This window comes from Mustela nigripes, unplaced genomic scaffold (genome assembly GCF_022355385.1).
Source record: "Mustela nigripes isolate SB6536 unplaced genomic scaffold, MUSNIG.SB6536 HiC_scaffold_75, whole genome shotgun sequence".
Classification (NCBI taxonomy): domain Eukaryota; kingdom Metazoa; phylum Chordata; class Mammalia; order Carnivora; family Mustelidae; genus Mustela; species Mustela nigripes.
The window spans coordinates 4,468,149-4,482,727 of record NW_026739490.1 but is presented as its reverse complement, the minus strand read 5'-3'; the positions used below and the strand labels follow the sequence as shown (position 1 = coordinate 4,482,727).

At 42.3% G+C, this 14,579-nt stretch overlaps 1 protein-coding gene across 4 annotated transcripts in view; it reads left to right on the top strand.

Annotated features, from left to right (window-relative positions):
• Positions 1–10: 10 nt before the first annotated feature.
• LOC132008141 (attractin) overlaps positions 11–14,579 on the top strand; it is a 149,082-nt gene continuing 134,513 nt past the window's right edge. For all 4 annotated transcript variants that reach the window (XM_059386536.1, XM_059386539.1, XM_059386537.1 and 1 more), the window contains exon 1: positions 11–486. In XM_059386536.1, coding sequence (XP_059242519.1) covers positions 104–486 — 383 coding nt within the window. In that variant the 5' untranslated portion in view covers positions 11–103. The remainder of the gene's footprint in view (positions 487–14,579) is intronic.

Genomic DNA, 14,579 nt, shown 5'->3' with positions numbered 1-14,579 from the left:
AGCCACCGTCCGCACGGCCCCGCCCCGCACGGCCAGGCAAAGCGGAGCCGGCCGTGCGGTGTGTGTGTATGTGTTCGCGGGGCGCCGTCTCAGCCCCGGGAAGATGGTGGCGGTGGCGGCGGCGACTCAGGCGAGGCTGAGGAGGAGAACGGCGGTGACGACAGCGCCTGCGGGCAGGAACGGCGGGCAGCACCGGGACTGGGACGCGACCGGGGCTGGGAGGCCGGGGCTGGGGGCCGGGCTGCGCCTCCCGCGGCGGCGGCTGCTGCTGCTGCTGCTGCTGCTGCTCCCGCCGCTGCTGCTGCTGCCCTGGGCGGCCGAGGCCGCGGCGGCGGCGGCGGCGGTGTCGGGCTCAGCCGCAGCCGAGGCCAAGGAATGTGACCGACCCTGTGTCAACGGCGGCCGCTGCAACCCTGGCACCGGCCAGTGCGTCTGCCCCGCTGGCTGGGTGGGCGAGCAGTGCCAGCACTGCGGGGGGCGCTTCAGGTGAGTGGGGGGTAGTGTTGGAGGGTCGGGCCCAGAGGGAGGCTGAGGCTATGGGGCGCGCGAGATGGTTCCAGGCCGGAGGCAGATGCCGGACAGAAAGTGGGGAGGATAGAGCCGCCCCACGGTGTTTGAGGACCATTTGCTCCCGAGGAGATCATTGTCTCTGGCCAAGGGTCCTCTTGTACCGGAAGATGAACAGATTCGAGGCAAGGGTGGAGGCACCCCAGAGAGGTTTGGGTGCGGCGGGTACAGGAGAAGAAAGCTCAGGGTCCCAAAGAGTATCAAAGCCAGTCCCTGAAACTGGGCCTCTTTCGGATAAACGAGGTATACAGGAAAAGATGAGAGAGCTAGTCTTACTTCAACACTTCCTTTTAACATCCCCTTGTCCCCTAGGGCTTGATGAATTACCCAACTCATTGGAGATTTAGGGTACTCAGAAGGAACAGGGCCCTGGAAGTGATTTGTTGGCTCAAGATAGAGGGGAGAGGTTAGGTTGGGATTGTGAGATATCAGAGATAGAAGAAGGAGTGGTTGTTGGATAGAGGAAAGTGAGAAAACTAGCCTTTTGAAGCTCACTAGAGGCAGCTGATTGGAACTGGGTGGAGAGGGCATAGAAGGAGGTTCTTGTTTGCCCTGGTTTCTGGAGAATATGGAGTTCTGAGTTGGCCTGGTTTGGGACAGTACCTCCTGGAGAGATCATTAAATCATTCATTAGTAGTCATCTATTATTTGCTTTAATTGTGGAAGGATTTCCAGGTAATACACATGAACAAATAGATTAGCCAGACTTTGGCCTAGTCTACATGGAGTTTGGAATACAGCAAGAGAAAGACAGGTACACAGATGGCTCTAGTCATAAGAACTACAGAGTCATTCATGCCTTTGGCAGATTTTACGAAAGACTTTTGATGTTAGCTGTGGAGGAGTGGGGAAATACCGAGACTCAGACAGACAGGGTCCCTCCTCTTAGGGGTTTTACATTCTAGGAGGGGGGACACAGGCAGTTAATTGGTAAATAAGCAAATAAATAAAGAAATAAATGAACAAGATAATTTCAGATAACAATGCTGTCAAGAAAATAAAACAGGACAGCCTGATAGAGAATTATAACTAGTGAGTTTCTCCTAAAGTTTTAGGAGAAACCTCTCATTTGAAGTGACATTTGATCTGACCTGAATGAGACCTTGGAGAACCTGTGGGAATTCAGGGAGGGAGGTTGTGACTAGCTGTGGGAATGCAAGGAAGACTTCCAGGAGAAAGTGACATTGGATTTGAGCATTTGAAGCAAGTAGGCTTTGGAACTATGTAGCTGGAGAAAAAATTCCAGATGGGAGGAAGGTTGCAAACAAAATTGTGGAGGTTTGGAATGGTAGAATTATAGACGCATATAATGTCAGTTTTTCAGGGGAAGAACTCAGAGAACATTGAGGAGCTGAGCACTTTATTGTTATGGAGAAACCAGGTGCTTTCAAGACCAGTGTGTAGTGCATCTTGGGATGTAACTTACTTAGGGTATTGTGATTTATGAATTACATTAGCCTACATATATTTGTCGAGGGCTGTTCTGGAGTAAATTGTGAGATACAGTGGCAAACAAGACCGACACAGTCCTTCTCTTGTGGAGCTTGTATTCTAGCTTGGGAGTAAGAAATCTAATAATCAATTTATTAGTATTTTGCTTGAGTCTGTGGAGGCAAAGGACGGGGCAAGCAGAGGACTTGACTTAGTTTAAAATGTTAAGACTAGTGGCTGAGTAAGTGACCTTCGAGTTGGGATCTGAGGGGTGGGATGGCACTACCTACGTGAGGGGTGGGATGCTAAGGGGCCAGCATGTACAGAGGCTTGGGGATGAGGGGCATCATGGCAAGCTGAAGAGAAGGCTGGATAGCTGAGGCAGGGAGCAAACGAGAGCATGGCAAGACTGAAGAGATGGGGGGGGCAGGCCATGTGAAGCCCTGTAGGTTGGGCTGAGAATTTTGACCTTTAGCTCTTGAGCAGTAGAATGGCACAGTTAACTTGAATTTTCACGACATGACAGGCTTTTAGATGGGAGCCAGAGCAGGAACGGCCTTGAAGTTAAGGCCGCCAGAACCTTTTGAATTTGAGGTGCTTCTAGAAGCAAGTGAATAGTTGGTTGTGTCAGATGAGAACCCTTTAAGTTCTGATGAGGCAGTGGGGGCCCAGAGGGTGTAGAGGGACATGCTAGCAAGATCAGTCTTTACTACCCAGAGTAGGTGGACTTATTGTAAGCATGAGAGATGGTGGGCAACTGGGTGGGAGGTGTTGGGCAGGGTCCGGACGGCAGTAATGAGAACCTAGGATAGGCTGTGGGGATGGAGGCAGGGTGCGTCCTAGCTGGTATTGCAGAGGTAAAAGACAGGTCTTGCTTTGAAACTGGTTTGTTCTTGGAAGGGAGAGGGTTGGTGAGGGAAAGAAAACTAGATCCTATCTTGGGTGGCTGAGGGGATAGTAATACCATTAACAGACACAGGGACACAGGAAAAGCAGGTTTTCTACACTGAGATTAGGTGCTTTCAGGGTATCCACTTGGCAGGACAGGCGTAAGTGTTGGAGGTCATCTTGATATAGAGGGACACAGCCAGGGAGAAAGAGCAGGTCTCTCTCATCCAGAAGATCGGAGAAGAGCCACTTGTTGTGGGGAATAAGCAGTCCTGACACTGGCTGTCTCAGATGGAGTCATGCGTGAGTGGAGGGGCTCCCCTGGTTATCGTGGATGCTCCATTTAAGCGGGTTCAAGCTGGTGGCAGTGCTGTCTCCTGGGCAAATAGTTATGACTTTGGTTCCGATGACTCTGGTATATTTTGTGGGCTTCTGGAATTTGCATTTTTTAAAATGAATGTAAGAGGAATTTAACGTCTCTGGCCTTTTAAAAAACTTTCATTAAATTGTTAGTGGAAGGATTATTTTAGGGAAAGACTGAAATGTTGGTTTTGATTATAGTGGTACGTATCTTCATTTAACTCACAGACCTCTTTGTTATTAAACGAAGAGACATTCAAATGAATACCTTTCTGTTATGGAATGGCATCAAGGCAATGTGTTTTTAAATCTTTTTAGTTCCATAAATTTTGTGTTATAATTGTTGTTAGAAGGTCTTTCCTAGTAATTGAAAGGAATGTAGGATAAGAGGATTAGATCTCCCCCAAGTTATCACTGAATGCATAGCATATGCCGGGGATCTGGTCATACATTTTCATATACATTATACCATTTAATCTTCTGAGTGACTCTGGGGGGTGTTGTATGAAATTTGTATTAGTGTATGGTTGCAGGTAGAAAATCACTTAACTTTTTTTCCAAATGAAAGGTACTCCAGAAATGATTACCACATGGGACAATATTATTGGTGTCAGTTTAGTAAAAATAACTGTGGAATCTTTGTAAGACGATTTCTAAAGCAGCCAGTTTCATTCAGTTTTATGTTATCGTTCATAATTCAGTGATCATTCTTTTCTACTTGTGACATCACCATGCAAATTTTTCTTCAGATGATAAATACATCCCATCAAATTAGAAATAAAGATATTAAGTCCACTTATGAAATTAATATGCATTTAATTCTTCTGCGTTCCTGAAGTATGGAGAGGATAGACTGGAATAGCCTAGTGAATGGGAGCCTTATAATTACCCAGGATGTTAAGAACTTACCTTCTCTAGAATAAGGAAAGAAGTCGGCATTTACTGAGCATCTATTTTGTTCCCGGCATATGGAGTAATGGTAGTAATAGTCCCAACACTAGCTGCCACCAACAGCTCTCCATTTTCTCCTAGGTGTTGTGTCAAGTGCCTTTTAGAAATTACTCCTTTTATTCCTTAGAGTGAAGTTATTCCCATTTCACAGGTGGGTGAACTGAAGCTTGGAGATACTGAGTAACTTGGACCAGCTCACACAACTTTTGAAAAACTGGTCTGGGATTTGAATTCAGGCTTTGTTAATTCCCACTCTCTTGCTTTCCATTGTGCCATTCGGCCTCTCATTTTCTCTCTTTCTTTATTTCTTAAAGATTTATTTATTTATTTATTTGACAGAGAGACAGCGAGAGAGGGAATACACACTGGGGGAGTGGGAGAGGGAGAAGCAGGCTTCCTGCCTAGTAGGGAGCTGGCTGCAGAGCTCCATCCTAGGACCCTGGGATCATAACCTGAGCCAAAGGCAGATGCTTAACCGGCTGAGCCTCCCAGGCACCCCTAGCCTCTCATTTTCTGAGTCCAGTCACCCTACATGAAATTCTTTGGAAGGGCTGCCTAATGCCATTGAGAAACAGAGACAAAGAAGGAAAAATAGGTTTATTACAACAGTAAAGCCAGGATTAAAAAAAAAAGAAAAACAAAACAAAACAACTCACTGGAACCTGTTTGGCTACTGGTCAAGGACATAAGTACCTATAACTAGTGAAATGAAAATTCTGGAAAATAAAATTTGAAAGAAGAAAAAGGCTAAAAGAAACCCAAACAAACAGAGGGTGTTTATAGTTACAGTAAGTAGTATTTACCTAAAGCCCTAAATTTATGTTCATGAGTCAACTAGGCTTTTCTGTTTTCTCTAATAGAATATAAGCTCCATGAGGACAGGGATTTCTGTTAGTTTTGCTTGTTGTCCTATTCCCAGAGCCTAGAACAGTGCCTAGGACATGGTGTGCAATAAATATTTGTTGGATGAAAGAATGAAAAAAGTCATCTTTACCCATATAACTGCCATATCTAGAATAAGGAAAATCTGCCATACCATAAATCTCATGTACTTCATTGTCTTCTGTTTGCTGGGCATCTTTTTGGGGGATGTTTTACTGTCACCTCATAGTAAGCCATCTGAAACGAACTTTTATTCTCCTCAAAAAGAGTAGTCTTTCCCTTTATCCTCCCTTATTTCAGTAGTAAATCCTATGTGAGATAACCAAAGGTCAACCATTGGAGTAATCCTTCGCTCTTTGTGTTTATTCTTTGTTTCCGTAAGTCTTAAAATTTTGTTCCTTTCCACTCTTGCTCCTGCTATCCTAGAGCACCTGGCCCTTTACCTCCTTGCTGAGCTTCCTCTCTTTTGCCCTGTCTGATCTCTTTGCACCTCTGGAGTCCATCCTACACTTTGTCATAGAAATCCCCTGAAAACATGGTGTCACTGTCTTGCTGAGAAACCTTTTTTTCCCTACTCCTCTTATTACCTGTAAAATGACTCTGAGCAGAAGGCTCCCATTGCCTCACACACATTCCTTTCTCTCTACCCAAATTCTTCTACATTGTAGTTTTTCCTGCATATTTGCTAAATTTAACAGCTTTCCTCATCCCTGCCCCCAGATTCTTTCTTTTCTACTTATCTAGTTCTACCTCAAGGTCCATCTTCAGTTCTCTATATCCATAACAGCCAATTCTCCGTAATCATACCCATTATCTTTTTTCTGAGATGAGTCATCAGTCTGTTCAATTCATAGAGAGCTTTTGAGTGATTATTATGTGTTAGGTACCATGCACTGCCTTGAGGATATGAAGGTGGGTAAGAATCGGGCCTTGGTTTCCCATTGGAGAGCTCATAACTCTGAAGCGAATTCTGTGCACACAGGCAATTAGAACTTAATAGTAAAAATATGGGCAGTATTGTGTGCTGGACTAAGATGTAGTGGAGAGACTAACTCTTTTTGAGGGCCGTGGTGGAAGGCATCCCAAAGAAGAGACCATTTGGGCAGATCTGAGGTTTAATTGTGAATAGACCGTCTGGGAGAGATGGGCATTCCAGGAGAAAAGGGAGTGTATGTACAAAGGCAAAGAATCGTAGGCTGTTGTGCTTACTTAAGTGTATTAGTTTCCTAGGTTGGTTGTAACAAAGTACCACAAACTGGATGGCTTAAACCAACAGAAATGTAATCTCTTACTGTTCTGGAGGTCACAAGCCTGTAATAGTGTCCGCAGGGCCATGTGCTCTCTGAAAGTTTTGAGCGAGAATCTGTTCCATGTCTTTCTCTTAGCTGCTGGAATTGCCAGCAGTCCTTAGCATTCCTTGGCTTGTACATGCATCACTTCAGTCTCTGCCTCCATTGCTTCAGACTCAAGCCGACCTCTCCCCGTGTGCCTCTTCTTTTGTGAGGATGCCAGTCATGTTGGACATATGAGTATGACTTCATTCTTAGTTTGATCATCTGCAAAGACTGTTTCCAAATAAGGTCACATTTCCAGGTGTTGAGGCCTAAGGCTTCAGCATAACATTTTGTGGGACACAATTCAAACCACAGCCCTTAGAGAACTGAATATAGATGTTGTCGGAGCATAACTTGTGAGGAATGCCTTGGAAAGGTGTGAGACTGGAAGATGTTAATGACCTTCTCTCTTGCTTTCCCATCACCCTTCAACCTCAGGATGCATCTTTGACCTGGGCTAAGCCATCAGGGCATTCCAGCCTCCGGTGGTAATGATTGTTTGGAGGTAGGCATGTGATCCAACCGGACTCAGTCTAAGTGAATCTCAGGGCTTGCTGGAGGACTCTCTCCTCTGGATGCTCATGAAGGAGATGCTTTGTCGTCTTCTGCTTTGTGTGCTGAGGAAATAAAACCGCGAGTTATTATAGCTAGTATTGTTGTGAGAGTAGCCCACCTGTGGTCAGAGTAACTTCTAGAAGTGGGAGGATGTCAGAGAAACGGAGCTGGAGACCTGATGACTTTTCTGGATCTCTGGATCAAATGTTGCCCGAAGGTATACTTTTCAGTTTTGGTGAGGTGCTGCAGTCCGGGTTTCTCTTTTTTTTTTTTTAAGATTTTATTTATTTATTTGACAGAGAGAGATCACAAGTAGGCAGAGAGACAGGCAGACAGAGAGAGGAGGAAGCAGGCTCCCCGCCGAGCAGAGAGCCCGATGCGGGACTCGATCCCAGGACCCTGAGATCATGACCTGAGCCTAAGGCAGCGGCTTAACCCACTGAGCCACCCAGGCGCCCCAAGTCCGGGTTTCTCTTAAGGCAGTTACAGTGGGATTTCTGTTCCTTACACTATAGAGCAGTTCCTAACATGCAGACGAATATAGGGCTGGATCATGAAAGTCTTCATATTCGGCACTGAGGAGTTTGAGCCATATTCTCTTAGAACCATGATAGACCGTGGTCTAAATTTGTGACATTTTCTTGCCAAATCTTTTAGTTTTTTAGTGTTGATGGGCACATGATCGGAACCGTGAGTTACCACAGGCAGTGGTTTTAGTTTGTTTCTTTGATACTGCGCAACTCAGTTTGCCAGCTTCCGCCTGGGAATGAGGCTGTTCTCACTGCCCTGTACCTCCCCTCTATTTAGCCAATTTCCTATGTGAGGGCTCATTAATTTGTATTTCTAAATTGTATTGGGTACAATTCCTGTCAAGTTTTTTTTTTTTTTTAAAGATTTTATTTATTTATCAGAGAGAGAGATGGGGGAAGAGAGCAAGCACAGGCAGACAGAATGGTAGGCAGAGGCAGAGGGAGAAGCAGGCTCCCTGCTGAGCAAGGAGCCCGATGTGGGACTCGATCCCAGGACGCTGAGATCATGACCTGAGCCGAAGGCAGCTGCCTAACCAACTGAGCCACCCAGGCGTCCCTGTCAAGTTTTTTTTTAAAAGATTTTATTTATTTATTTGACAGACAGAGATTACAAGTAGACAGAGAGGCAGGCAGAGAGAGAGGAAGGGAAGTAGGCTCCCTGCCTAGCAGAGAGCCTGATGCGGGGCTCCATCCCAGAACCCTGGGATGATGACCTGAGCCTGAGACAGAGGCTTTAAACCACTGAGTCACCCAGGTGCCCTTCAAGGTTCTTTTAGTAACAGATACCCAACTCAGACAAGCTTAAGAGAAAAAATATGGGAGAGATTTATTGGTTCATGGGACAGAAAAGTCAAGGGGATTTTGTTGGGTTTGTGTGTGTCTGGATGCAGGGGACCACTTGGTCTCTCTCCCTCCATCTCTTAGCTTTGATCTGCCTTCTGCTGGCCTCATTTTCAGGCAGGCTGTCTTCAGGTGGTGTCTCCAGAAGTTAAATCAAACTGGCTTAGCATCCTCCACTGGAGAAGAATGACCCTTTCTTAGAAGCTTGTTGCAAATAAGCAGTGCTGAGAATCTCACTGGTCCCTTGTCCTTTACTGAAGCAATCTTTGGGGTCATGGGGAATGTCCTGATTCATCAGACCTGACTTGCATACCTGCTGTGGAACTGGAATGTGAGGTCCAGTTCTATTAGATGGAGTAAGTGGCACAGACAGAGAAGAGGGGAGCAGGAAAAGGGAAGGGAACACATACTGTACCAGAAAAGTGGGGCCCATGCTGGGGAGGGAAAAACAGTGACACCCCTGCATATTCCTAGAACCTCCCATTTGGTGAATACTCAATAGGTGTCTGTGAGAAAAATTGGGAATGCTCTGGAAAATACTGTATCAAGTAATGAAATGCCAGCCCCCTAGTTTACCAGGAATTCACTCAGTCATTACTAGGGGTTGTGAGGGTCCCACTATGTGGAATGCATTATGCTGGCTCTTTGACATTGTCGCAGTGAGGATTGTGCCATACTGAGTTTTAGTCTGGCACTCAAGTAAAGTCACTGAACGGCCGTAATTCGTTCCCTGGTTTTTCAATGGGGGTGGGGGGGATAGAAAATGGGAGGAATCCACAAAATACATGCTTATATGGTATAAAATTATGTTATGTTGGATGAAAACTTAAGTATGTAAAATACTATATAATAAACATTTGAGGCTTTTTTGCTGATTCCTAGAGGATAGTATATGTGCTGCCGAAGCGAGCACTGATTCCTAGAGGATAGAATTTACTTATTTGGAAAGGTAAAAATAAGTTTACTAAGTAAACAGAAAAGTTGAGCCTGATGTCTTAATATAATTGCACATGGTATATGTTTGAAAGCAGATATCTGACATTTAAGCTTTACTTCTGTGAAAGGTTCCCAAGATAGGCTTTTTATTTACTACAGTGTAGAGGACGGATAAATATATAGGAGAAAAACAGAGTATGTATGATCAAAACAGTCTTTCTAATATGATGAACTGACTTAATAACTTATAGGTTATGTTTATCTTGAGTATTAAATACAGAAGTAGATATCTGGTACTGTGGCTGAACAGAAATCATACTGGCTTTTCCCTTTAACACAGTCTGATTTCTAAACCTGAAATGAAAACCACTGTTGTACTTTTCAGAGTATTTGTGTTGGGAAATTTATCAGCTGCTGGCCTATGTTTCTCACTTACACTCTTTATCACTTTGTGATTTCTTCAATGCATTGTGGCAAAAGTGAGTGCCATCCATATATTGTATCCTAATCTCATTCTTCAGTTCCTGACTCTCTTCCTTCCATTTCCTCCTTCTCCCTGTACTTTCAAACTAGCCCTTTATAATCAGCCAGATGTTGTCTCATTTCCCCTTTTGAGGATGGCTTTCTCCTATTTGTCTTGGCATTTTTCTTTCTTACCATTTTGTGGATGTCCTCTTCCTTTGGATGCTTTTCTTTTAGCACTTGGGACCCTGGTTCTATTTTATTCTCTCAATTTTTAAAAAGATTTATTTATATATTAGAGAGAGAGAATGAGCATGCACATGTGAGCAGTGGGGAGGGCAGAGGGAGAGTATCTCCAGTGGACTCCCGGCTGAGCATGGAGCCCAAATTGGGACTCCATCTCTTGACTCTGAGCTCATGATCTGAGCTGAAACCAAGAGTCCAGCACTCAACCAGCTGAGCCACCTAGGTGCCCCTTGGTCTCTCAATTTTTAATTCTCTTAAGTTTTCTGTCTTTTCATGTTAACTGTGAGTAAACTTTAGTTCTAGCTATTTGTTTACATGTTTACTCATCTAGAATTCTCTTGCACTTATAGAAGTTAATTTTAGTCATGGCTGACTTGCCTGTTTATCTTTTTAGAATTTGACATTAATAGTATACAGTTATAAGTTGAATGAATTTTCCAGTTAATTCCTCTTGGTCTTTTGTGCAGTCTAATTAAGAATTTTCTATTTTGTTTACTCGCAAGCCTATAAGCATTAGGGGCTGGGACTGTATCGGGTGCTCTTAAGAGACATGTAAGTCACCTTTCTTGACCAGTATTTCCTGTATTTTTTGATCACACATCCCTTCACAAAAATGTATAATCTTGGGGCGTGGTGGCTCAGTGGGTTTTGAGCCTCTGCCTTTGGCTCAGGTCATGGTCTTGGGGTCCTGGGATTGAGCCCCTCGTCAGGCTTTCTGCTCAGCAGGGAGCCTGCTTCCCCCTGTCTCTCTGCCTGCCTCTCTGCCTGTTTGTGATCTCTGTCTATCAAATAAATAAATAAAATCTTAGAAAAAAGTATGCTCTTGTGGACTCTTAGGAATTAAAGAATAATCTTTTTCAAAAAAGTATCCTGTTTTTGATGATTTTTAAATAGATTAAAAAGTAATTTCTTAATAAAGACTATAACATACATTTTAAATATAATTTGTAATGGTGTTCACAATATTAAAAGAAAAATTTCATCTTTTCCCTGCTTAACATGTAGAACATGTTGTTTAATGTATTTTAAATTAATTTTTTAAGGGAAAGCAAGATTTATAGACAAAAAAATGACACTTAATTTTGGATTGAATTTATATTACAATGCAGATTCTGTGCTAGAAAAGTAGACTTTTCTGTCCTCATGTTTGGTATTTATGCATTTGTGCTTTAAAAATTATGTCTTAGAAATATTTTTTGGTGTTTTTTTTCTAAATCATAAAATGATAGTGGTTTCCAGCTATTTGTAAGCATTTTCTGTGTAAATGGTTTTGTTCAAAATTGAGCAGAAAGGCCAGATTGACTATAATTGTCACTTAATTTTCCCCTTTTAACATTTTTTTTTTGAAGTACTAGAGACATCTTGCAAAGCTATACAAGGATTTTGATCAGAAGGTTTGGCAAGATGATCTTGAGGCAAATTTTCAGAATTAGATTTCTTTTATGCCCTTCTGTAATGTGTATTTAAATATCATGTCCTATGCTTCTCTTTTAGTAGATGCTAGTACTGTCTTTTATTCAGAACATCTTTTGGACCACTGGTTGACAAATATTGACCAACCATGACAGTTGCTTTAAAGTAACTAAATTGTTGGTTTATTTTTTTTATTATTAATATTATTTTTAAAAGATTTTATTTATTTGTCAGGAAGAGAGACAGAGAGAGCACAAGCAGGGGGAGTGGTAGGCAGAGGCAGAGGGAGAAGCAGGCCCCCTTCTGATCAAGGAGCCCAGTGTGAGACTCAGTCCCAGGACTCTGGGATCATGACTTGAGCTGAAGGCAGACACTGAACTGACTGAGCCACCCAGGTGCCCCTAAATGGTTGCTTTAAAGGAATTATGTTTGGTGCTGGCTCAGTTTCTGGCTAACTTTAACTTCCTTATAATATGAAACATTTCAAACTTATGGAAGAGATACAAAGAGTAATGAAATGAACATCTTTGTACCTGCAACCTTACAACCTACCTTTGCTGAATTTCCTTCATATTATTTTTATGATATAATAACATTAAGTTATATAATATAACATGTTACAGATACCAACCAAAGTCCCCATGTTATTCCTTGCTAATCCTGTTCCCCTTAAAGCTCTTCGCAGAGGTAACTAACATGGTGAAGTTGATGTTTATTATTTCCTTGCATATTTCTACTTTTATTACAGACACATACATACACACAAACACACAGTCTTATTTCCAAAAACAAGATCATGTTTTCAGACGTCATAAAAAGTAACTATTCTATACATGTTTTTTTTTTCCACCAAAGCCCCATTTTTAAATGCTTTTGAGATTTGTTTGTATTGATAACTGTAGTTCTAGTTGATTCATAGCTATATTCAGTATAGAACTCCAACTTATTTACCCATTCTCCTGCTGACGGGCATTTAGATTTTTCCAACTTGTCCTGTTATCAAAACAGCTACAATTAACATTCTTTACATATTTCTTCGTGTACCTGTGTATGATTTTTATATCAGGTAGTTTTCTTCAAACTTCTGAAGCACCTCCAAAATAATTTTAAGATTCTTTTTACTTCCTTGCATACTTTTAGGTTGACAGACTGTTGACATATATCATTTTTTAAAAAGGGATTTATATAGTTGCAAAGAATAGTTACTAAAAAATTATGTTATTTTAAAAAATTTATTGGATAGAAACCAAAGTCCATAGCAATTTGATAACCATCCCCTTTCATTAAAAAAAAAAAATACATGTATAGGGGCACCTGGGTGGCTCAGTTGGTTAAGCTTCTGTCTTTGGCTCAGGTCATGATCTCAGGGTCCTGGGATTGAGTCCCGCTTTGGACTCCCTGCTCAGAGGGGAGTCTGCTTCTCCCTCTGCCCTCTGCCTCCTCCCCATTGCTCATGCTCTCTGTCTGTCTCTCCTTCTCTCTCAAATAAATAAATAAAATCTTTAAAAAAAAATACGTGTACAGTCTTCTTTAAGTCAATTTTTGTACTGTTCCTTTTTTTTTTTTTTTTTTTTAAAGATTTTATTTATTTATTTGACAGAGATAAATCACAAGTAGGCAGAGAGGCAGGCAGAGAGAGAGAGAGGAGGAAGCAGGCTCCCCTCTGAGCAGAGAGCCCGATGCGGGACTCGATCCCAGGACCCTGAGATCATGACCTGAGCCGAAGGCAGCGGCTTAACCACTGAGCCACCCAGGCGCCCCTGTTCCTTTTTTTTTTTTGCTTAAATTCTTATTTTCACTCAAATAACCCGATATAATTTTATAATTCTTTTCTGGCTTATGAATTCTGCACACTGATTTAGATGTCACATGTCATAAAGCTCACCACTTTAAAGTGCACAGTTCAGTGACTTTTAGTATATTCATAAAGTTGTGCAACCATCATCATGATCTAATTCAAGAATATTTTCATTATGCCAGGTGAAAACACTGTACCTGTTAGCATCCACTTCCCATTCCTCATTCCTCCCAACCCCTGACAGTCAGCTTTCTGTCTATGGAGTTGTCTATTCTATACATCACATGTAAATGTTATCATACAATATGTGATTGTTTTGACTGACTTCTACTTACCATGTTTGAAAGATTTCATCTTTGCGTCATGGATCAGTACTTCATTCCTTTTTGTGGCTGAATAATATTCCATTGTATGTGTAAGCCATATCTTATTTATCCATTCCTCAGTCGATGAACATTTAGGTAGTTTTCATCTTTTGGATATTGAGAATAATGCTGCTATGAACGTTCATGTATAAATTTTTGTGTGGACGTCTGAGTATGTCTCTTGGATGTACACCTAGGAATGAAATTGCTGGGTCATGTGGTAACTCAGTGTTTTACTTTTTTCTTTTCTTTTCTCTCTCTCTTTTTTTTTTTTTTGAAAGAGGGAGGGACCGGGAGGGGCAGAGAGAGAATCCCAAGCAGTCTTCATGCCCAGCACAGGACTGATACGGGGCTTGATCTCATGACCTTGAGACCTGAGCCGAAATACAGAGTACGATGCCTAGCTGACTGAGCCACTTAGGTGCCCTTCAGTGTTTTACTTTTTGAAGAAATGCAAGCCTTTTTCACAGAGACCACACCAGTTACATTCTTACCAGGAATTTATGAGGGTTCCATTTTCTCTACATTCTCACCAGTACTTACCTTCTGTGATTTTATGCCGTCCTAGTGAGTATAGCTTATATCCACAATGGCTTTGATTTGCATTTTCTTAATATCTATTGATTTTGAGTGCATTTTCACGTGTTCATTGGGCATTTATACATCTTTGGGGAAATGTCTACTCTGATCCTTTGCCCATTTAAAAAAATTATTTATTTATTTATTTATTTATTAATTATTTTTTTTTAAAGATTTTATTTATTTGTCAGAGAGAGCGAGCGAGAGCGAGCACAGGCAGACAGAGTGGAAGGCAGAGTCAGACGGAGAAGCAGGCTCCCTGCGGAGCAAGGAGCCCGATGTGGGACTCGATCCCAGGACGCTGGGATCATGACCCGAGCCGAAGGCAGCTGCTTAACCAACTAAGCCACCCAGGCATCCCCAAAATTTTTTATTTATTTTTAAAAATTTCTTTTCAGTGTTCCAGAATTCATTGTTTATGCACCACACCCAGTGCTCCATG